The sequence below is a fragment of the Lagopus leucura genome, unplaced genomic scaffold (assembly GCF_019238085.1).
Source record: "Lagopus leucura isolate 7727_CA_CO unplaced genomic scaffold, USGS_WTPT01 Super-Scaffold_100017, whole genome shotgun sequence".
In the NCBI taxonomy this organism is placed as follows: domain Eukaryota; kingdom Metazoa; phylum Chordata; class Aves; order Galliformes; family Phasianidae; genus Lagopus; species Lagopus leucura.
The window spans coordinates 2,040,644-2,063,416 of record NW_024962271.1 but is presented as its reverse complement, the minus strand read 5'-3'; the positions used below and the strand labels follow the sequence as shown (position 1 = coordinate 2,063,416).

At 44.2% G+C, this 22,773-nt stretch overlaps 1 protein-coding gene across 1 annotated transcript in view; it reads left to right on the top strand.

The window, feature by feature from the left end:
* Positions 1 to 22,773, top strand: part of LOC122183304 (c-Maf inducing protein) — a 120,709-nt gene that overhangs the window by 70,392 nt on the left and 27,544 nt on the right. The window contains exons 3-6 of the mRNA XM_042877173.1: positions 3,683 to 3,733; positions 18,664 to 18,825; positions 19,943 to 19,984; positions 22,701 to 22,763. Coding sequence (XP_042733107.1) covers positions 3,683 to 3,733; positions 18,664 to 18,825; positions 19,943 to 19,984; positions 22,701 to 22,763 — 318 coding nt within the window. The remainder of the gene's footprint in view (positions 1 to 3,682; positions 3,734 to 18,663; positions 18,826 to 19,942; positions 19,985 to 22,700; positions 22,764 to 22,773) is intronic.

Sequence of the window (22,773 nt, the reverse complement as noted above, 5' to 3'; positions counted from 1 at the left end):
TGAATGATGCTGGCACTGCAGCTGGTCCCCAGTGGATTTTCCTCTCTGACTGAGCGTTTGCACCCCAACGATTGGAACATAAAACCCTTCAGGACTCAGTTCCAGGATGAACTCATCTTTGAAAACAAAAAACAAGAAACCCCACCATAGAGAAGTACTGCTTACAGCAGGCTTTCTTCAAGCAGCTGTTCTTGCTGCTCATTGGGATCACAGGTAGACAAAGGAGCTACATGTAGTTTCAATCTTCTTGCATGTTCTATAGATTTTACTGCCTAATTTTCCTGTTTTCTAAAGTTCTTCCCTATGAGAGAACAGTGGAGGGCCTTAACTATGCAGACAGCTCCAAACTATGGGGCACCCACCAGCCTGCTAAAGCCATTGAATTTGGGATCAAAATTTGGAGCAGAACTGGGCTCTACAACACACATGGTATCCAAAGTGTCATTTTATGTAGATAGATAGGAATGAAGTACACTGTATGGTTTGGAGCTCACTGTCTTCAGCCTCAGAAAAGTACAGTAACCTGGACCCCTGGGTGAGTGTGGTGTGTGCCGTGGTGGCCAGTGAGCATCCAAAATGCTTCCAGTAAAAAAGAAATATTTCTGAATGCTCCCTTTGTAGGTGCAAACCTGGAGAAGAGGGAGGGATGTGGGATGCTGTGCTGGTTCGTGTTGTTGGCTGAGCCCTGCTGAGGTCAGGTACTCCCTGCAGCCAGCTGTGGTTTTGTGGCTGGCCAGGCGGAAGGCTGTGCAGCAGGATTAGTGCCCATGGGGAGAGCTGCTGCCAGGCTGCTCCATCCTGATAATGCTGCTGAGGTTAAAGGAGCTCTGCCTATCTGTGCTGAACACTGTTGAAAGAGCTGCTGAAGGAACCACTGGTGTTCTAGGTTCCTCTTACTGTTGACTCCTGATCGCTAATAGAAGAGGGAATTCCCTAAAGGTTTGTTTTTTTGTGTTCGCTTTGTCTTCTTTGTTTTCCTTGGAAGTGATCTTGAAAAGATGAACTCTGGCAGGTTCTAGTTTGAGAGCTGTTTGTGTTGTAACATGTATCCAGATGCAAACTTCCTTGCAAACTATCACTTTCCAATAGCCAGTGTGTAGTCTACCTGTTGATGATGCATTGTTACTTTCCTAATTTTCCTTTTTAAATGCTATTTGAAGGCCACTGCTTTCAAGTTTCAACTCTTTTCCAGTTTGTTTTGTGGTCTTTCACATTGTGTTTCCTTTGTTTGCTCTGTATTTGCATTCCACCGATGTCTCTGACTGATGCTGTTGTTCTCTGTAACAGTTTCTGTCATCCAATTTAAGGCTCCAGTTGGTTGCAGAATCTATCTGTACATATTACAAATTCTATTTATTTATGGCATTCTTACAATCTGCAGATAATGGCATCCCCAAACAAGGAGGGTAACTACCAGTTCTCAGCAGTTCCCATCATAGGGCTCTAGCATTTGCTCTTTCTTTAGGCTCAAGTGACTGCTGGCTCAAGGCATGTAATGGTCAGAATAGGGATTGAGGCAGGGTGGCATTTTGCCTGATTAAGAGAAGTACTGCTGGAATACGAGGGTTGGTGTAGGAGTGGGGTCCAAGAAGCACTTTGGGGGAAGTTGTTTCTTAGCTTTGCACGGGCCAAAAAGACAAGAATTTCTTTCAGAACAGAACATTTCTGACTTCCTAGAGGAGAGTGGCTTAGTCTGGTGGCAGGAGGAAGTCACTGGAAGTCACTTGCCCAATGGCTTGTGGGCTTCTGGCCTCACTTGGGTTACTGTGCTTAAAAATACGTATATATACCCTGACAAAGTTGTTAATGGACTTGTAGTTCCGGACAGAGCACTACAAATACCAGCTGTTGCAGTTCTTGAGAGTCTTACTGGCAGTGACGATGGTTCCAGCTGACAGTCTGTACTTCAGCTGTGGCCACTTCTGTTCCTCCTCTTCTCCCTGCAGGCTGACAGGTTTTTCCCATGGGTAACGATACACGAAACTCGAACTAGCATCATCATGAGCACTCACTTTGACAGGGATGTTTGTCCAGAAAACACAGCTGGAGTTTTTATTCCCGTTCAAGAAGGACATTTTTTGAGAGAGGGAATGAGAGCGTGTGTTGGAGAAAGAAAGTGCCTGAGCGTATTTACTTTGTGCCTTTGTAATTGTGTCCGAAAATGATCTTCATGTCCTGTTGCGTCAAATTATTTTGGATCTTTTTGTTATATTAAAATGGAGTAAGAGCTGCATTAAATGAAGTTCAATCCTGTAACATATTTAGGGAAAAGATCTGTCTTGAATATATACGAGTGGTAGCAAATTTGTGTTCTGAAGTGTCAACATTCTGCACGAGGTGGAAATTCTGTGTTTAATAAATGCTGTGATCAGCCCAGACCGTGATAGATTAATTCTGCTGTAGTGCCTAGAGATCTACTGGGGAGCAATCCATTGTCATCTATGTATAAAAATAAATAATGTGTAATACAGACGTAAAAAGAGCATTACTGCATTTAGTCCTGAGAAATGGGTCCAAATTTGTGTCACTGTGAGATCAGTATCTGACCTTGGGATTAAACACAGGTTTGGTAACCACGCAGCGTTTTTCCTTCTAGTATTCTTGACGTTATCAGTGAACTTTGTCAGGAAGTGAAATCCATTCTGCAGTGAATACTTATCTAAAAAGGTGTTGGAGAGTAAAATTGTTGAAGGATGCTTTAAATTGCTGGAAGCATGTGTTTTTTCTCTAGCAAAGAAACCATACCCTTTTAATACAGACAGATGGGCTGTTCTTTCTCACTGATTGTGTAAAGCATTTTGATTTGCAAGTAAAACTTGCCCACTGGCAGGGACAAGATAGAGCTGGAAAAGCCAAAGGGCATCTCTACCCACTCAAATATTTCAAACTTATGTCACCTTGTTAAGGCATGCGTATTTACGTCACTGTGGATGCTTTTATATTTTTTGATACCGAGCCTTTTGACCTTTGGGAGTGCTGAACTGTTCCTTCGTTGGCTATGAACACTGGGAATTTCTGGCAGCTCTGCTTAAAACGGGTGATCCCTGGGAGCAGTTATTGCAACATTTGTGCAGTTGCTGCGAGCAGCCCATGCGTGTGTGTGCATGTCTGCCTGTGCTGTGCTTTTCCCTCTGTTCTAATATCACTGAAAGAGCTGAGGTGTGATGGAAGCACGTTGTGGCCAGCTGGGGAGCAGCGCAAGGAGGGAGGCTGTGAATGGAAAAAAACAGTACGTCCCCAGTAAAATGTCAGCCTGTCTTTTTCCTCTGTTCGCAGTGATTAATGGAGATAGCGAATGTCCTGCAGATATTAAAGAGCTGATCAAAACCTGATTGAAATCACTGAGGTTTTTTTCACAGTCTTTGGTCTGGACACCATTTCAAGGAGGTTAATGTTTCATACGGTTTTGGTTCAGTGTTTTATATTTGCAGCAAGGTCTTCATGTCATTGCTTTCTATGAAAATAAATTGGTTATAATGTAAAACTGGAGCTCTGAGCAGAGTTTCCCTCCCTCCAATTAGGCTGGGGTTGGAGTTGGCCAAGGTCATAGAGTTCAGATGAACACGGCGAGTGCAACCTTGCTGCTTTTAGGCCACACATGGGTGACTTGCTTAGCTTTGGCTCAGTGATCTGAAACACTGATAGAAACTAATGATTCTATTTGTAACTTTTTTTATTGCAGGCTGCAAACAGTTACCTGAGGGATCAGTGGTTCCATTCTTTGCAGTGGAAGGTAAGTTCTGCACTTTACAGTTTCCTTGTGTATCTTTAAGAATACGTTTTAACAGTGCTCTTTCCTTGGTTGCAAGAGCTATGAGTGTCTCTTTTCATCCACAAACCCTAAATCAGAACGTCTGTGAGTTTTTTGGATGAAGTGGACACATCCGTTTGTTACACAGCTTGATGTTATCAAGATAGTGAGTAAATTGATATAGAAGCAGAATGGTTTTGGATTTGCACTGTGAATTGTAACATATTATGGAATGACTGGAGCCCTGGCATATGATCAAGGCTCTTGGTATACTTGGGTTTATATATTTTTTTTGTTTTTGTTTGCTTGTTTGGAGAAATTTTGGAGAAAGAGCATCTCTTAGAGCTACTTGTTGTAAGTAACATCAGCCTGTTATGCAGAAGTCTGTGTCCACACTTTGGAATTATTTAGTTCTCAAGGCAGTTTCCATTGCAGAGGTCTCAGCCCTTTCTTGCGCTCTACCAGAACAATGAGCTGCTTGCTCTGAGCAGGGGCAGTGGGTCACAGTGACAGCGTTGTGTCTCGAAGCAGAACATTCCTCATCACAAGCTGAAGCTGCTGACCTTTGGATGGAATCTGTATGGATGTGAGATGCAGCTGTAAATCAGCTGTGGCCAGATGCTGAGCACGGCTGTCCACCATCCTGTGGTGCAATGCCAAAGAGCAGCTCTGTAGCTCAGGCTTCTCCTTTCAGGGTTTCAGTGAAGTCAGCCAGGTTAGCTGCACAGTTTATCAAAAGTTCAGCCTGCTGACAGCAACCACATGTGAAAATAGAAGGAAGTCCCTCCCACCAAATTGATTTTGCTGTGGGTGTTTCTGATACTCCTGCTGTTGGAAAATACTTGGGTGACAAAAGTGCAGTGTTTGTGTGCTTTGCATAGCCATCAGTGTCTGTCAGAATTGTGTTCTGAGCAGGTCCAGGTTCTTATCAGCAGGAGCCAGGTGTCGACAACTTCTTTTCCAGACCACTGGCAAATTCTGCAACCTGTTTCCCCAGTTGTTGAAATGAGCACGGGACAGTGGTACTGATAGCAGAAGGCTGGGCTGCAGTGTGGCACTGTAATTTGGCTACTTGACAGCATCATTAACACAGTGCTGTTCTGGTCTTGCTTTCTTTGCAACTCCTGAAGATAACAAAGAGGCAATGAAGCTTAAAGCATGCAGAAAGTATCTCCCTTAATTCCCTTCTCTTTCGACAGGCAGAGATGATCAGAAAAAGGCAGAATTTCTTATTCTACATGGTCACCAAGCAGGACATATGAGGCACTGGTGTGATGCCAGCGCATGCTTCCCTCCTATAACAAAGCAAAAATCAGGCTTGGAAGCGCAGCTCTGAAAAACGTGAGGAGTGTAAAGATGCAGCCTGCTCACCCCCTGCCCACCCCCCAGTTCCCATCAATGTAATGACAAAGAAAACGTCTGGGCAGTGACCTGTTTTGCTCATATGCCTCTTGGTTGTGGAGAGGGAGCGTTGCTCTGTGGGAGTTGTTTTTAAAAGAGTATTTCTTAAACTTTCCAATGCTTCTGACCAAGCCTCTAATTTTGGGAAACTCTGAGTGATTTGACTTGTTGCAAAGTAGATTTTATTTTTGCTTCCTTGCTTCCCTCCCCACCCCCAGTAAGTTCACTTTTGAAAAACAAGTGAAACATTATCTTGATTTGAAAGACCTTCCCTTTACCAAGAATAGCAACTAGCTTTTTCCCATAAGAACAAGGACAGGGTTTAGTCACTGCTCAGGTACTTTACACTAACAAATTCCTCTTTGCTAACATGGAGGTAGTTTTGATGGGTTTTGTAGCTTAGCAGCGGGAAGGTACACCTGACAGCTTTCTCCTCTGTACTTTGGAGGACACTGGGCAGCTGTAAGTAAAACCACTGCAGAACTAAGAGGCACGACAAATGTTGTGCCTAGGGAGAGACCGGAGCAGCGCAGTTGCATGAGCTGCCCTTGAGAAGCTTGCTGCTTTAGCCTATGGCTGTAAGAGCCAGGTGCCCATGAAATTTGCATGTTTTGATGATTAAGCAGGTAGTGAGGGAACCCGCACAAAGCTACGAAGCCTATTCTGCTGGAATGAGTCTATTTACACAAAGCACCAGCTGGCACAGAGATCGCCGCAGCTGTATTATAATTGGGCGGTTGTGCTGATGAATGATATATTTGTCCAGTGGTCTTGCAAATAATAGGTCAGAGCATTTCTGTGGGGATGTAGAACACAGATGCAAAATGGTGCAGATAACTGTAGCGTAGTTACTTGGAGGAAAACAAATACTCAGCAGAGATGAGCTTGCTGTTGTTTGTATTCCTGGGGTGAAAGAATCTAGTGGGTCTGGCTGAGCCCAGCATCGCTCCCTGTGCCCCGTGTAAACAAGGCTGGAGGAACCCATTTCATAGCTGGCAAACCCATATGCAGAGTTCCCAGCAGTGAGGACTAGCCTCCAGCATACCCCTCTGATCTCACAACAGGAATACTTGTGTTACAGCTGTGGGAGCAGACTGGCGTTCTGTCAATGTCTTTCCGCCTCCTTTTCCTATGTGTCAAGCCTTTGGAGTTGGTTGCGGTTTGCACGTTGAGCTACCAGGAAAATGGCTGGGTCCAGTCAATAGCTGTATTGTTACACATTCGGGGAAGCTTCTTATGTTCAGACATTTTCTGGGTATCCCTTGGTCTCGTAAGAAGGTGCCAAAGTCAGTGAGAGCTTTCTTGTGGCAGTTTTAAGGATTGTGGGATGCTGTGGGAATTCAGTTTGCCAGCTTGCACCCTGGAAATCATTTTTGTTCCTGAACCAAACATTGACATAAAAATGAAGAACAATTTCTTTCTGCAGCTTAGGGAATAATAAAAGAGATGCTTCAGATAAACAGAACTAAAAGAAAACCAAACACGTAATTATCCATGTTTTAGATCCAGTTCCAAGAGGTTTTATGTGTCATCCAGCTAACTAGCTGTCAGGATGCTTACACAGCTTTTTAGGTGTGACTCTCTTTGAACGCTGCGCTCCTTGAAGAGAATCTTGATGTCAGGACAGTCTGCTTCTCATCGGCTCATTTTCTCTTTGGGTTTTTCATTTCAAACCCTCCCACTAAGAGCGATGCATAATTCCTTTTTTAATCTGACTATCAACAACTCCTAGAGCCTTTTTGGCCACCTCAGCCTATTTTTAGAAGTACCGATTCCCTTCGGGTCATAGCTGAGCCAAACTGTCTTTGTCCTCCAGAGAATAAACAGAATAGGTTAGCAACTGTCCAGATCCTCAAACATAAAAAAAAAATCGTTAATCTGTTGTGTCAGAAGTGTTCCTTTCAACCAGGGAGGTTGGTTTGAAACCGTGATAAGTAATCTCTGGTACTTGGAAGCTGATTAGTCATAACAGTGTATCAATAAAGATAACAGCATTTTCTGTGGATATACAACAGGGAGTAACACACGCGGTTCACGGCCCGTTCTGGATCTAGGCTTAGGTATGGTGGCAACCAGCCATTGCTGTAGGGGATGACTATGGCCAAGCTTGGCTTTGATTGGTGCTGTTGTAATTTTGTGACGCACAAAGATACCCAAGTATGTACCCTGGCATTTTCCCAGACAGTATCCATCTAATTTGTTGGCCATTTCTATTTTGCTGTCTTTGGGGTAAGGTCTGTTTCTACGTACTTGCATGATGTGTAGCACACAGAGGTGCTGTCCCCTGAAGAATCCATTGAGTCCTACTACAGGGTGCTTCAAGCACTGATCATGGAAAGACCCACCTTACTATTTTAGTTCCACACTGCGCTTGAGTTCAAAATGACAATCTCCAGGTCTTCTCATGTGGGGTCTGGTCTTCTGGTAGGCAGCACAAGTCTAGATTTACATTTGTTGGAAATGCACCTGAAGGTTCTCTTTAGCATTCTGGATAGTAAACTCTGAACACCACCTGCGCTGTGAGATGTGGGTTGCTGGTGTTTCCTAGTTAGCTGAATGATGCAGCAATGAAACACGTCAGTTGGAGGCCTTGGGGGAACGTCCCGAGCTGACACAAGACACAGAGCATGGAGCTGGGGCTGAAGTATGACTCAAGCTGGGAGCTTTGTGTGCCTGTGACCTGGATCTTCTAGAAAGGCTTGCCTATGTCTTGTGTTTCCTACTGATGCTATTAACCAGTCCTCAGTTCTCCTCTCATGCTGCTTTGTCAGGGATTTTACCCATCTGTTAGCAGGACGGTGAAAATACACCAACTGCAGAATAGTTTAGGCTGGAAGGAACCACTGAACATCACCTGGTTCTCTCATCACCCACATCCCTTTCCCCCCATTGCAGGCTGTGCTCCTTGCTTGTGTGAGGTTGCTCAGGGCATGCCCAGCTGTGAAGCCCAAAGCAGAACATGAGGTCCACATGTGGTCTCAAGTGCTGAGGGGAGCAACTTCCTCCCAAAGCTGCCTTTGCTGGTGCAGCCCATTGTGTCATCAGCAAGCACAATCTCTTTGTTTTAAAATGACTTCTCTGCACAGACTCCATGTTTTGATTCCCATGAATTAGGAACTGGAACAGTGCTGTCATCTGGGATTTGCAAGCATTTTGCATCGAATGCTAAAACAAGAATTGTTGGCCCTCATTCAAAAACTTTAATTTTGATTTAATATTTCTCTGGTTCCCTTAGGTATTGTTTGATCTGTGTCTTCAGGAAATAGATACTTCAATGCACAAGCGGCCCTATTAATTGCAGAGGGATTGCTTGTCATGTAAAATCATACTTGACCTGAATAACGATACCCTCTCTGCTTTTTGCTGTGTGCAGGTTACAAATTCCCTATCCATTAACACAGAATATTTTTATACAGTAGGTGATTTACTCAGCTATGTGAGACTATCAGTGTCTGTATCTAACAGGGAAAGTTCAGAGGGGTATTTTTCTGTGCTTTAAACCTACGGAAAATTAAGAGAAAGTGTTCTTGAAAGTGTGGTGAAGCTTTCCTTGTGTAGAAGCACCTTTACGGTTTTGTCACCATGGTAATGATTAAAAATAGTGCTGATACAGGAGTGGGGCTTATATAGAATTTAAATTATGACATTAAAGAAATTTATAGCCTTAAATCTCAGTAAATCATGCCTCAAAACTATGAGATCAGGAAAAAAATCACATCAGTTACAGCTAAAAATGCCCACATCTGTCATTTGTATTTAATCACCTGATTTACGATCTGAGAGAGGAAGCCTTGATACACTGCAACAACTCAATAGCTCAGTGCTGTACTTCATACTGAAAGTATTATTCATCAGGACACTTTGGAGCAGTGGCTGCTGCTCTGTAGACCCTCTCTGTGGTGGGTTGCACAGCACACACAACTCCTTTTTCTTGACCATAACTTTGCTTGCTTTAGCCAAAAACCTGAGGTATTTTAGTAGGGCACAAAATTTCACATTTTCTGTTACTGGGAGGTGAAACAATTATTCATTCTTATTCAATTAGGCTGATGAATGTTCCCCCTCTCTCCCCCCCCCCCCCTCCCCCTCTCTTTCTGTGTCTGTGTATGATTCAATGACAAATTGGTGGGAACCCAAGCTGTGGAATTCAGTTTTGCCTCTGAAAGCCTCAGGGCATTAGAGAGATAAAAGCAGGCTACAGGTGTGTGCTGGTGGTTTTGTGCTTCCTGTGGAAAGGCAGCATGAAGTGCTATCATAAGTGCACCTTTTGTTTACGTCAGGGTTGGGATGTGCTGCTAGGTGCTCTCCCCCACTGCTTTTGGCTTAAGGCATTTATATAGTGCATGAAGCCTGCTGGCTCCCTCACTTTCCCGTGCAGGTTTGGCCAGTCTCAGGCTGTATATTATCAGGTGCCACTCAAAAAATCTCAAGTGTGGCTTCTCATTGCTGAGATCTTGCTTTGCTAGAGGTGCTATCAGCGGCTGACGAGCATCACTCTCACTTTGGGATGTGAGATTCATAGAACCATCAAGGTTGGAAAAGACCAGTAAGATCACCTAGCCCAACCATCAATTCATCCCCACCTTGCCCACTAACCATCAGTTGTCCCTCAGTGCAACATCTACCCTTTTCTCAAACGCCAGACTGTTTTTTGAGGAGGCAGAGCTCAGGGCAGTTCATCAGCTAGTAGTGAAATTCAGGTAGAAGCTGGATAGTTATTTTCTGTCTTGCTTTAGCAAAGTCAGGACCGACTCTAAATTTTCAACTCTGGACTTGGATGCTATCCTATTCAAACTAATATTAGGTCTGAAGATAGAAGGGTGTCAAAAACAGCTGAATAAACAGGCCAGATTGTTATTGTGTACTTAGGTCTCAGCTCTGAAGAGGAGTAAATACAATTGCAGGAGTATGCTGCTTCTCAGGAATGCTGAACTACCAGCCAAGGGGATTCTCATTTCTGTCCTGACAAGTCACTCTTCAGCATTATTGCAGGGCTGCCCATACAGCTAATTCTTTGCAATTCAAGATTTCCAGGTCAGGGTGACCACTAGTTTCACTGAATCACAGCTTCTCCTCTAAAGATGCCATAGTGCAGTGCTGCACCAACATTAAACCCTCGCTCAGGTTCCTAGCTGTAGAGGAAAGCTAAAAATCGGGTGCTCAGCAGGTCTCTTACAAACACAGCACTGGCAGTCTTTCCCAGGAGTGTAATTATCCTGCTCACACGATGCACTGGGTGTGAAAGCCTGACTCCGGGAGCTGGCATGCACTAAGTGCCTTGTTAAGCTGCTGTATTGGGACCCAGTTCTGCATTATTGATGCTCTGAGGACTCTTGCCAATTACTTCATGAGTATCTGGAGAAGACTTAAAGGAGCCCGAAGCAGCAAAGGAGATCTAGGTGTTGTTTTAGATTTCTCTTTCCTGTCTTGCACATTTGTTTCTTATTTGTGTATCCAGTGCATACGCATGTGTCTCTTTACTATAGTATTTGAGATGGGAAGCTTCCATTATTAGGCTGTGGCCTAGTAGGTGCATTAAGGGCAGCAGGTGGTTGTATGACTTGTTTGGATCAGCCCCGCTCTGAAGTGGTGGCACCTCACAGTCTGGAGTCCCCTGTGAGGTCACTGGCCTTCAGGTCACGCAGGCTAACTGCACACTACTGGTCTTGGTTGGGTCTTGCGTATCACACAGTGTTTGTACAAGGCAGAATTAAGAATGCAAATTGCAGATCTGGTGGCATTTTAGTAGGCTAAAGGACTGCAGTAGATTTGGTGATTTGTGCTGATTTGGTGCAGTGAGATGGGATATAAAAATGTGTAAAATGTGGATATAAAAATATCTCAAATGCAGGTGCTGTTCTGAAACCTGGTATTTCCCTGTGAGAAAGTGGGAAATTCAGAGCTCTGAAGCCTAGGGATCTGAAGCCAGAAATACCCTGTTTTTTTTCAAGGTCCTTTTAAGATGCTTGCAAGCATCAAATCAGTATCCAGTATCCATGCTCTCCCTAAGGCTCTGCAGCAGCTCTCTGACACAAACACGCTCCTCGAGCCGTGCACATCTCTCTTGCTGACGACATTGATGATGCAGGTGCACATGAGAGAGAAGCCAATCTCAAAGCCATTTATGGTGCTGGAGTGCTAGAAACTCAGCAAAATAATGCATTTGCCAAGGAGGAGAGAGTGAAAAAGGTGGGTAAGCGTCCATTTGGAAGGTTTTGCTGACTGGAGAGTGGGGAGGAGGGCAGGAAAAAGTGAGGGTGCCCACTGCTAGCAGCAGAAAGTAATAATGAAAGGGGATGATGTGGCTTTTTAATCTGATTTGCATATCTGGGAAGAAATAATTCTCTCATGGTGCTACCAAAGCTGACTGGCATCTCCCAGAAGACAGAACTGGAATGGATTCTCTTCCAGAGATTATCTTTTGTTAACAGTTCCTACCACATGTAGCATTAGCAGCTGCTTAATCCTAATTTGAAGTGGTTTCTCAGGTGGCAATTTCCCTGATCAGGGTGCCTCTGTGCCCGAAAGGACTCGCATAAATTCTGCAGCCGTGCAGTAAGGCAGTGCCGTGCTTTCCCGGTGAAGAATGGCTCTTGTGCTGCATGGAATGGGAAGGGTGCTGGTCAGTGGGGTGGTTCTGCACAGCAGGTATGTGCCTGGCTGTTCTCCACGGTGGCCTTGTGCACAGCTTTTTCTCTGGCAGACCTGGCCAAAGTGCAGTGATAAGATTGTGCGTGTTCGTTTTTTTCCTACGCACTATCTCTTCTCTGCAGTGGCAAAGTCATTTATTCCCACCACAGCCTGAGTGCTGGTGGATGTCAAGGACCAGGCTCCACAGACACAGCCATCATGAGTGGAATATAAAGTGCACAAATAGGTATTAGAAACCTGGAGCAGTTCTGTTTGGTGTCAGGGGCGTTCTGTAACACAGCTGGTTGCGTTAGGGCTGTGCACAGCAAGTGCTGCACCTGTGTAGCAGTCTTAATGTCACAGTGCTTTGTGACTTTTGATTTCTTTGATTCATGCTAAGCTCCTCAGTCAGGCAGTGCCTGCTGTAGTTGAATGCTATTTATTTTCCACACACACTGCATTGCAGTTAGTCCACTGCAGGTTTGGGAAAGTGTATATGGTACACACATAGTCCTGCTTTTCATCCGATAGCTTATTTTATTTTATTTTATTTTATTTTATTTTATTTTATTTATTTATTTTTGATGGAATGTGATTGTGCTGACTGCAGCGTGTGATGCAGAATCTCAAATGCAGAAGCATGTCAGACTTACCCCCGTCTGCAAGCTGTGGGTTGTGTCCACAGCAATCCTGATGCCCAGACAGGGTACAAGCCAAGCAGTGGCTGCTCTGGAAAAAAAGGGCCAAAAACACTGCAGCAGGGAGCAGTGGGGTCCTGCAAACGGGGAGATAGCTGTGCCTCAGTGCAACTGAACCTTCCCCCTGGTGATGAGTCAGAGGCTGTCACAGAGCTGCAGATGAAGCAGGTGTCTGGCTCCTGCCCTAACTGTGCAACTCCTGCAACCTCTGCTTGGGGAATTTTCTCACTCTTTCTCCTTAGGATTTTAAAGCAGCTCAGGAGGGGTTTGTGGAACTGACCAGTCTGCAGCAGAGCAGAGCTCTCCAGTACATGAGGGACAACAGTGGTGGTCAGTTATAATGAAGTTTTTCATCCTGCTCAAGATTAGGAGGAAAGGTACCACGCAACTTAAGCTTAAGAGCAAAAGAACGACCACTACAAACCTCATCTTCTAAAACGTTTATTCTTTTGGGGAGACGTTGCATGGGGTTTGCAATCCAAGACCACAGCACTGTCTCTACTAATGTTTTTTTGCAAGGGAGGAGCATCTTGTGCTTCTGCTAGAAACCTATCTGCAGTCATAGTGAAATTCTGCATAGCCAAAGCAACATTAAAAACAAACCCTAGCTTGGCTCCAGTATGAGAAATACAGAACAGCAGTTGCTGTGTGCAGGATGAAAGCTGATGTTTTGCCAACCTGAAGTGTAAAGCTGATGCTGGAACCGTGGCCTGAAGAATGGGAGTGTTTGCCAAAAGGAAATGGAAGCAGGGATGGAGGGTTTCGGGGAATGCATCAAAGTGGGCCCTGCCAAAAGCTCTCCCGTGTGGACAGGTCTGGTTACGAGAGTAACCGCATTAGCCCATGCAAAGTGCAGCTGCAGCTGCTGTTGGCCTTTTGCGTTTTCTAGCTGGGGAACAGCATCTCAAATACACAGCTACAGGACTTGCTTTGGGATCTGCCAGCTGTGCTCCTGCATCTTTGTGACAAAAGGCTTCAGGCAGGGATTTGAGAGAAAGGCAAGAGACCAGTGAAAGCAAAGCCCAGATCCTTGCTTGCTCGTGGGAAGCTCACCACTGGCATGCTCTTTCTTCCCCATGTGGGGCTAGAAGGAAGCTACGGTTTTTCAGTTGCCTTCAGTTTCTGGAAGCACATAAGCTATATTCACATGCAAATTTGTTTTCAGTGGGGTCTCTAAATTTGAGACCTTCGGTAGGCTATCCTTTCCTTCTCATCCTTCCATCCCTTCTTGTTGATGAAGGGTATCTTTGCAGTGGTCTTGAAGGCATCAGAGAGCACAAGCCCGGAAGCATGGTCAAGCAGGGGACAGTTCTGATCAAAGGAGGTGCGTGTGTATGTAATGCAAACATAATACACTTTGGAAGTTCTTCAGCACGTGGGCATCACAGCTGCAGTGAGGAGCTGCCCTGTGAGCCCCTCAGTCCTTTTCTTCCTTTCCCCCAAGCTGAAATGGGATCTGTGTTTCATCCTTTTAAAATTCTGTTTACTTCAGCATTCTTCTGCTCCTGCACTGTATTGTCCCAGTGGTATCTGAGCAAAGGACAAGCTCTGCACCTGTGGCAAGTGCCCATTCAGTTGTTCCAGCTTGTGTATTAGTAACAACTCAACCCACGTCACTGCTTGCTGAACCCGTTGAACTCAGGTAGCTTTGAAACAGTGCTGATTTGGGTGTCCCAGGTTTCTTGCCTGGGTTAGCTGAGGTCTGGAGCGAGGTGGTAGACACCAGTGTGGGGGGGGAAGGGAGGAGAAGGGGAAGAAATAGGAAACAAAAAATAAGAGGTTAATGAATATAGGCTGAAAAGAGGTTTCCAGGGAGATGTTGCAATTGGGAAACACAGCAAGGGGATATCAGCTTTCAGCTCGCTCCCTGCTGCCCAGTGCTTGTTGGTGGTGCTTTTATTTAGATGTGAGTTAGTGATTAGCGGGGAGACAGAAGACTTCAGTCTCACTCTGGAAATCACAAGGAGATCATCTCAGTGTACTTGCACTGCTTCTCCTTCCTACCTTTAATCATCTAGACCATGAGCTGCTCAGGGCAGAGACTGCCACTTGATGTATTTATTCAGGGTCTAGATTCATGGGTGCCAATCTCAGTGCCATAAATAATCTCAATTTCTTCAAGAATTTTTAATGCAAATTGGCAGAAACTGAAGAGTTATGTAGACCTTCACTGAGTGAAGATCAGGAAGTGTTCAGCTTATGAAACTTCAGCTACAGTAGGGAGCAGTGCATAAGTGTTGCTGTGCAAAACCTTCAGAAGGTCAGGAGTTTGCTGCAATAAGAGCAGTCCGAGCTCCCTGATTTGTGAGGCTTTATGTAAATAGCCTCAGCCCTTTACCTTGAATGGAACTTTTTGTGGACTTAGTCAAGTAAGTCGCTTTTCTTCATATTGGTAGATCTAGCTGCTGATTTGAGTCTATCCCTGGATAATGGAGAAGCACAGGTTAGCGACACATTATTCTTATGTTGTATCAGAATGTGGATCTAGCTGAGTTCTGGGGATGCCATCCTTGTTGTCCTCAAGGTATTGGGTTAATAACCAAGATGCCAGCAGGTGGTGCTCAAGAATATTTGGTATAGCTCCTGGCTTTTGTAGGGCAAGCCAAAATGAGTGTTGAACATTGCCAGCAAATTTTCCCATTTCTTATTATACAGCATTTTAACAAAGTGTTCTGCAGCAGAGGGGAAAACAGTTCCAGTTCTCTGTGCTTTTTGTTCCTCTGTACACTTGTGTCCAGCCAGAGATACCTGCATTTCACATAAGCTCCATCCAAATAAAGCTGTATTACCAGCTTGGCTCTGCCACCCCTCACTGTGCCAGGGGACCTCTGTGCAGGAGGGTGACCTTTTCCCTTCTGCTGGAACTGCCCTCGTTGCCCAGCAAGAAATAAACAATTGCTGGCACACGTGGCCCTCAGAGCCATGTACATCCCTGCCATAGCTCCTGCTTGGCCATAAAATAAGTGATTAGTTGGGTGTCGTGTGGAAAAGGATTGAAGAACAGAGAACTAAAACTTAACTGGCTATTAAGGATTAGAGTTAGTTCTTTTTTCTAATGTCATATATTTGCTGACAGGAAGACTGGATCTCAAAAATACAGAATGTGGCAAAGCAGGGATGAGGTTTGGTCATCAGGATGGCCAACTTCATCCTGTCCTTTTTGGCTCAAGCGTGCTGGCTGCTTTAAGGTATTCTTTACATGAAGGGTCTTCTTGGGGTCAAGAAAAGCAGCTGTGCCATGCCTTACATTTTTGTGCATTAGAGTTCCTATTTCTTAGTTCTCAACAATACAGTATTATCATCCCTGTCCGGGGAAGTGGTGAATGAGCAGGGCTATAGATGAGTCCATCATGGGATAGAATAGCATATGAAGATGTCATTTAAAAAAGCTGAAAGTTTCCTATGCCGTAGACTCTACTGAGCTTTCTGTTCATAGCAATGTTCAAAAGCTTTTGAACACTGATGGCAAAAACCACTGCCTACAGATTTTTGTCACATGCTTGCTTAATAACATTGGATAAGTAATTTTTCTCATGTGGGCTTCAATTCCTCCTCCTCTAAAAGAGGATTTAGAGTTAGATCCTTGGGTTTCTGCAAGACTTAATTAATTAGAGTGATTTGAGAATGAAGGATGCCCTGTCAGTGTCACTTATTCCCTATGCTGCTTCTTCTTCTGGATACTTATTAAATTCAGTGGTTTTGTTTTAAGAGTCAGCTTAGCAAGGTTTTTGGAATGACGTTAGCTCTGTGGTTCTGGCTGGTCAGTAACTAGAAGGGTCAAATTCCAAGCTGGCATGTGTTATTTTTACTCACATAAGTGGTCTCAGGAGCTGCTGCTTTTAGCAAAATCCGTGTGAAGCTGGATTCCCAACCCAGGATTTTTCTTGTACACATTAATCTTGTGATGAATGCCGTGTGAGCAAGTGAAGGCATCTTTCACACTGTGTTCAGGCAAGGAAGCTCCCTGCTCATGTCCACATGCCTGTTCTCCACTACAGGTCTTTGCCCAGCAGCTTTGCTTTTAAGCTCATGAGCAATTGTTTCTCCCTCACTCCGGAATCAGCGCAGGTAGAATAGAGCAGATGGCTCGGTGTTGGCCAAGTGCACGCTGATACAAAGCAAATTGCTTCTGTATCTGACTGATAGGGTTCAAGCTTTAATTGAGGCTTTCAGCAAGGCACTCAACAGTGAAAAGCGTTCCGCTGAGAAAAACAGTGGCGTAACCATGGGCAAAGGTTCAGGACAGCAGAGTTCAACCTTCTTCAGGACAACATCCCTATTTATTTATTAATTTCCAGCTGCTTTCCCACCATCACTCAAAAGGCTGTGTTCCTTCAAGGCTGTAGCTTGGTGATGCACTCTGATGTGCTGAGATCCGGAAGCAGAGGCTGTGAAGTGTGTGGTACTTTTTGCTGGTGTGCACACAAAGGCGGTTTTCCCTGAGTGTTGCCTGTGAGTGGCTGTCTGCTTTTGTAGGTCTCCCCAGCTCAGCAGGCAGCACAGCTCCTTCTGTCTTCTCTCTTATGTGCGTCAGCATCAGGAGAGCTTTAATTTTTCGTGGCTGTCTCTAAAAAGGAAAGGAAGCCTCCCTTGCCTTGGATACTTGGCTTTCTTTTGTGTTGGAGTAGATCCAACAAAAAGACCCTAAAAAGAGGACTGTGGATAAGCAAAATCGAGCTCTGTGTGATTCAGGTTTCCTAAATACTCCAAGAAATCTGAGGTGATATGGAAGCAGTGCTGGCAGCTTAAAGCCATCAGTGCATTCTCCCTGCCCCAAGGAGCTTGGAAGTACAAAGTTTTTTGCTCTGTTCTGAAATCCAAAACATTCAGTAGCGTCCACAGCATGTTTTGCTGTTCCTCTGCTTTGTCAGTGGCTTAAAATGCACTGGAAGTGTGAACTGCTGCCAGCATGCTTTTGTACTTGCCTGAATTCAATTAAAAAGATAATTGGATTGCTTTATCAGCCTTTACGTGTCAGCCCAATGCCAGCCTCTTCTACCTCCTCCAACAGTGCAGAAAAACCCAGAGCATCCAAAATCTGTTTTTCTGCGTTGTTCTCTTTTCTTGTGTTTCAGATAGGGCACAGAGGTGGCTGTGCTTTGTGTTGAGCATTCTTAGAGCTGCTGCTGTGCTGGGGAAGGAGTGAGCAGCCTGATGGGATGGGCCCAGCAGCGAGGAGAAGGGAAAATGCATGTAGCAAAGCCCCAAACCAAAACTGATCAAAGCAGGTCAACCCTTTGCAAAGTCTGCTTTATCACATTGATGATTCAAGCTCAGCCAAATCTTCGAGCTGCATGAAATGGGCAGTTTTTGTGACCCAACGTGAGCCAACGCAGTCCTGCAGGTCTCGAGGCCCGTGCCTTGGCAAGCCCTGCTCCATGTGCTTCGTGCTGTCATCAGGAGTGGTGTTTGGACTCCAGACATCACTTCCTTGATATTCTAGAGTTTCATTAAGTCACCTCTGGGGATTTGGGCGGGTGGACTTCCTCTGGGCAGCACTGTTTATAAGAGCCAGCAGCCTGCAGCGCAGTCATGTGGCAATGTGGCTGCCGAGGAGCTGGTGGGAGCTGCCTGGAGCTCAGAGCAGCCAGCAAGGAGTGAGGAATGATGTTGCTGGGCAGCCTGAGCATGGAAGTGCTGACATGCTGCTGCAGGGAGGGCTTAAAGACCCAGCCAATGCGTTCCTGTCACCACTGGAGAGTCATGAAACAGCTTCTCTTGAACTTCAAGGAAAGGGAGAAAAAGCGACCTGTGGATCTGTGGGAATTTGTCACCGTGATGAAGTTCATTTTTATTTGTTCTGAATGCAAATTCGTCAATGAGCAACATAGAATAAAACATCTCTGGAATGATATTTTGACCTCCTCACCCCTGTGATTAGCTTCCTTAAAAAGTCCTAGAGCTTTGGAACCAGTGCAGTAGCAAGTACCTGTGGTTAGGCTGAGGAGTAAGGTATTCTCAGGAGAAAGCGGTGGAAAGAAATGCTGTGGAGTTTAAAAACTGGTTTCAAAATCAAAAGAAACCGTTGGTTTTATTTTCCATTTAAAAGTGTTTAAGTACAGCCTTTTAGCAAACAGGAAAGGCAAAACTCAAAATACAGAGCAATCCACTTGAAGGTTGAATGTAAGCATACATCTAAATCAGCAAGATGCTGTTGACACGAGCCTTTCCTTTTCCTTGTAGAAGAAGATATACAAGTACAAGAAGGTGCTCAGCAACCCCAGCCGCTGGGAGGTGGTGCTGAAGGAGATCAGGACACTGGTGGATATGGCGCTGACGTCTCCGCTCCAGGATGATTCAATTCACCAAGCACCACTGGAGATCGTCTCAAAACTGCTCTCAGAGGTATGGCCGTGCTCCTGCAGGACACTGTCACTTTAGATGAGGGACAAATAGTTTAAAAGTTCATGCGTGGGTTTTATTTTAACTTGGTCTTTCAAAATTCTTCTGCTCGTGATTTGAGTGGAATTTGTACTCGTTGGAGAAAAAGAGAATTTGATCCATGTTAGGTTTATTTCCAGAAACAATGTGTTTTCTCTTGAGGCTATGGGGTTCTGTTTGGTTATTCATGGTAAATTTGTTATGGATCTGATTCAAGCCTTATTACAAGTAAGCGGTGAAACTCCCCTTGACTTCTATTCCACTGGGTTTGTTTGCATGGCTGGTAATGCTTGAACAAGGCCAACAATATGTATTTGCTAATAAATTCATCGTGCAACTTTCTATTACAAGTTATCTCAAAGAAAAGTACCCTCCTTCTTCAGAGACATTTACATCTGTTTCAGATAATTAACTTTTCATGGATAGGAAGTATAATGCCAGGCAGGTTTTTGGTGCCCCAGTTCTGATGCAAAGATTTGTGATAACCATAAAAGTTGCTAGCTGGTGTTCTTGCAGTCAGCTAAGATCTTAACAGCCTAAAACTTTGTGACCTCTGAATGGATCATGCTGTGGAGAGAGCCAAAACCACCGCATTAGTCAAAACCAGTGACTTCCAGTAGGTTTATTGGCTCGTACCAGGTCCATTTTAGAAGAAGGAACTTCAGGAAAACTGTAGCAGTTATTTTACTACCAAAAATGGTATCCAACAATTCTTTTACTAATTTTCTTAGAATTCTACAGCCTGGTGGCAGAAAACGGCTTAAGAAGTTTATCACTAGCTTTAGTTTTCCATTTAATTGAATTCTATTCTGGCATCCTGGTGCTTGCTCAGCTTTCATGGCTGGGGAGCCTTGAATCTGATAGTGCTTAGGAAAAAGTGGAAGCTTGTACAGCCTCTTGTACCAGGTGGTATAAGATCTTCCTTAAGAGAATGATTTTAATAAGATTAATTTAATTCTGAAATAAACAATTGCAGCCTTGAGCACTTCTTCTGATGCCTGATGGTAGCAGAGTACAGTGTATGCTGGTGTACCAGCTCAGTACTGTTTGCTCACTCATTTCTTCTGTTTAATCCCTTCAGAACAACAACTTAACCACTCAAGACCATGAGAGCATTATTGTGGTAAGTAACTTTCTGTCCAGATCTGGGGACAAATCTGTATTGGTTGATAACACTTCTCTTACTGCTTAAGCCTCTGTTCTAGAGAAGTAAGGGAAAGCACTTCTATCAATGTCAATAAGTTTTGGGTGGATCAAACCCACTTGGACTATCGGTTTTCATGTGGCTTGTTGTTCCTCTTTTAATGTTTCATGGTAGTTTCCTTGTATGAAACAGCACAGCATAAGTAGGGTTAATCCTCTCTCAAAATGGTCTTCTTACTGGGCTGTAGAGTGCTATGTTTGTATCTGTATACATTCTTTAAATAGTCAAAAAAACATCATTTCCAGATGTGCCCTATAAAACCCTTAGGCTTAGTAGTTTCCTGAGGGGCTAATGCTGCCATACACAGAATGTCTCAATTTCTGGTGGTATGTGAGCAAGTGCTTGTTTTTTGCAAGTGTAGTTACGTGTATGCGCCACTGCAGTTTAACCCCCTGTTCACTTGGTTTGTAGTAATACCCTCCTCAACTTTTATCTCTTCTGTAAGTTGTGTTTATTTAGGCATAGAAATAAGTGAATCAAATGGCAACCTCAGTGTAACAAAATACAGAATCTCAACAATTTATCAGAGAGGTGGAAATTGCTTCCCCATCACTATAATTTAATTTCAGTCACTGGCAATTTCCAGGAGATTTTCCCAGTAATCAAATCTAGAACTTCACCGCCTGATGGTATCACATCTCCTTGGATCTTTCTGCAAAGTGACAAGGCAGCATGTTGCTGCCAGTAGGTGTGAATTGTGTTTAGCTGCTGCTTAAGATACCGTTTTAGCTGTGATCAGTCACTGAGATAAGTTTCTGAGGTGGCATTTACTTCTCTTTGTGATCTGCTGTAGCTTTTGTTTTCCTCCAGTTCAGACTTCCAGTCAGAGCTGTGTTTTGAGGGAAGGACTTTATAACAAAAGATGTCAGGTAGCCCTGCTGTGAGCAGGGAGCTTTGGCTAAATGGCCTCTAAAGGTCCTTACAGCCAACATTTATCAGTGGTTCTGAGAGCTGGCTGCTTCATTCAGTCATGCCCTGCTGCAGGTTGTGCCCAGCCATGAAGGAGTTGGTGTTTTCTGCTACTGTGCAGCTAAACTGTGTTATTATTAGGAAGTACTGCTGTTACTGATATATGTGTCATGTCATAGAAGTACACAGTGATTTGCTGTGCGGATGAAACCATCTTTCCTTCTCTATATGATCCTGGAACAGATCAATATTACTAGTCATCCCTTCCTGGTAAGGGATATTGCTCACAGCTGGGTGATGTGAGACAGCAGGGTTCTGCCTTTAACCACAGGGCACAGAAAGAACACAGGCTTCTCTCACGTTGTCCCTCTTCCACAGTGACTGTACAGGCAGAGTTGGGACGCGCTTGATAAAGTCTGTTACCTACATCCAGTAGGGACTGGGCTGAACGAAACAGCTGAACAAAACAGCCAACCAGCTCCACCTCTGAGGCAGTGATCCTCTGGCAGTGGTCACACAAACACAAAGACGTGGGGTTTTTGCATTGCCTGGCTGGTGGAGGTTGGCAGGCGCTATGCCTGACGCTGCAGGAGGTGAATTGAAAAAAGTTCTTTAGCTTGGGTGTTGGGTGGGTAGCAGAGATGCTCTAGTCTCATTGCACAGCGTTGCCTTCTCCATCGGGCCACTGTTGCTGTGCTGCCAGCAGAGGTAGTGACTAGTTACATGTAGTTGGCACACCAGAATGAACAGAAGCTTCACAAATATTACATGGTAGCCCAGACAGGTCTTGCAGGTGCATATGGGTTTCATTGTTGAAATTCACATTAATCTTAACCTGTTTGCTTGTGAACGTGGCTGTTGTGAAACACATTTTGAGCAAACTCACTGAGGCTGAAATACTGAAGAAGATGAGAGGGAGAGCACAATGCAAAATAGGCTACCATAGTAAAACTGCAGACGCCATCCAGATAAAATATCTGGTGTTCAGTTGCTCAATACAAAATGTCCTAGCTGCTATGTTTAGAGTCTTTTAAATGGGTACTGGGAATCCCTTTAGCTCAAGATTGGAAAAGCCCGAAGGCACCATCATGTAGAGAGAATACATTGTTCTAGTACTGTTTTCTAATTTACAAGGGAAGTAACAACAAAGTAGGTTCATTATGCTCTCAGTGCCAGGTATGACCTCCAATGTATTTGCTAAGCATAACCACATTGGTTTTGCACAGCAGCAAAAGAGGAATGATTTCAGAAAGTTAGATGTTTGATTTTGATAAATAGGGTCTTTCCAGGTAAGATGAGTGCTGTATTTCTTTTCATGATTTGTTGGCTGTGTGTGAGCTTGAACTCTTTCATAAGAGACACATGTTTGCTTGAAGTTTTTCTGTTGTATCTTTTAGAGAGATGTTATTACTGAAACAGTGAGGCAGAGTTGTCCTTGCTGTTCTACATACCAAAACAATGGATCTGCTCTTGTTTTCATTCAGATCCTTAAAAAAAAGTGTTGTGGGTTTACACTGGTGTATTTGAAAGCAAAGATTTCCAGAGGGTTCATAGTAAGTGTAAGCTTACACGTAAAATGCACAGCCCATCTCTAATTTTATATAGATACTTTTGTCCTTTTTTAAAAGTGAAGTGACCTCTCTTTTTGGGGAAAAAAAAAATCCCCTTCAAAAAGCTTACTGCTGTTGTAGTCTTCTAATTAATTTACTTCTCTCTTTTTCTAAAGGCAATTGCACCTTTGCTGGAAAACAACCATCCTCCTCCCGACCTCTGTGAATTCTTCTGCAAGGTATAAAAAC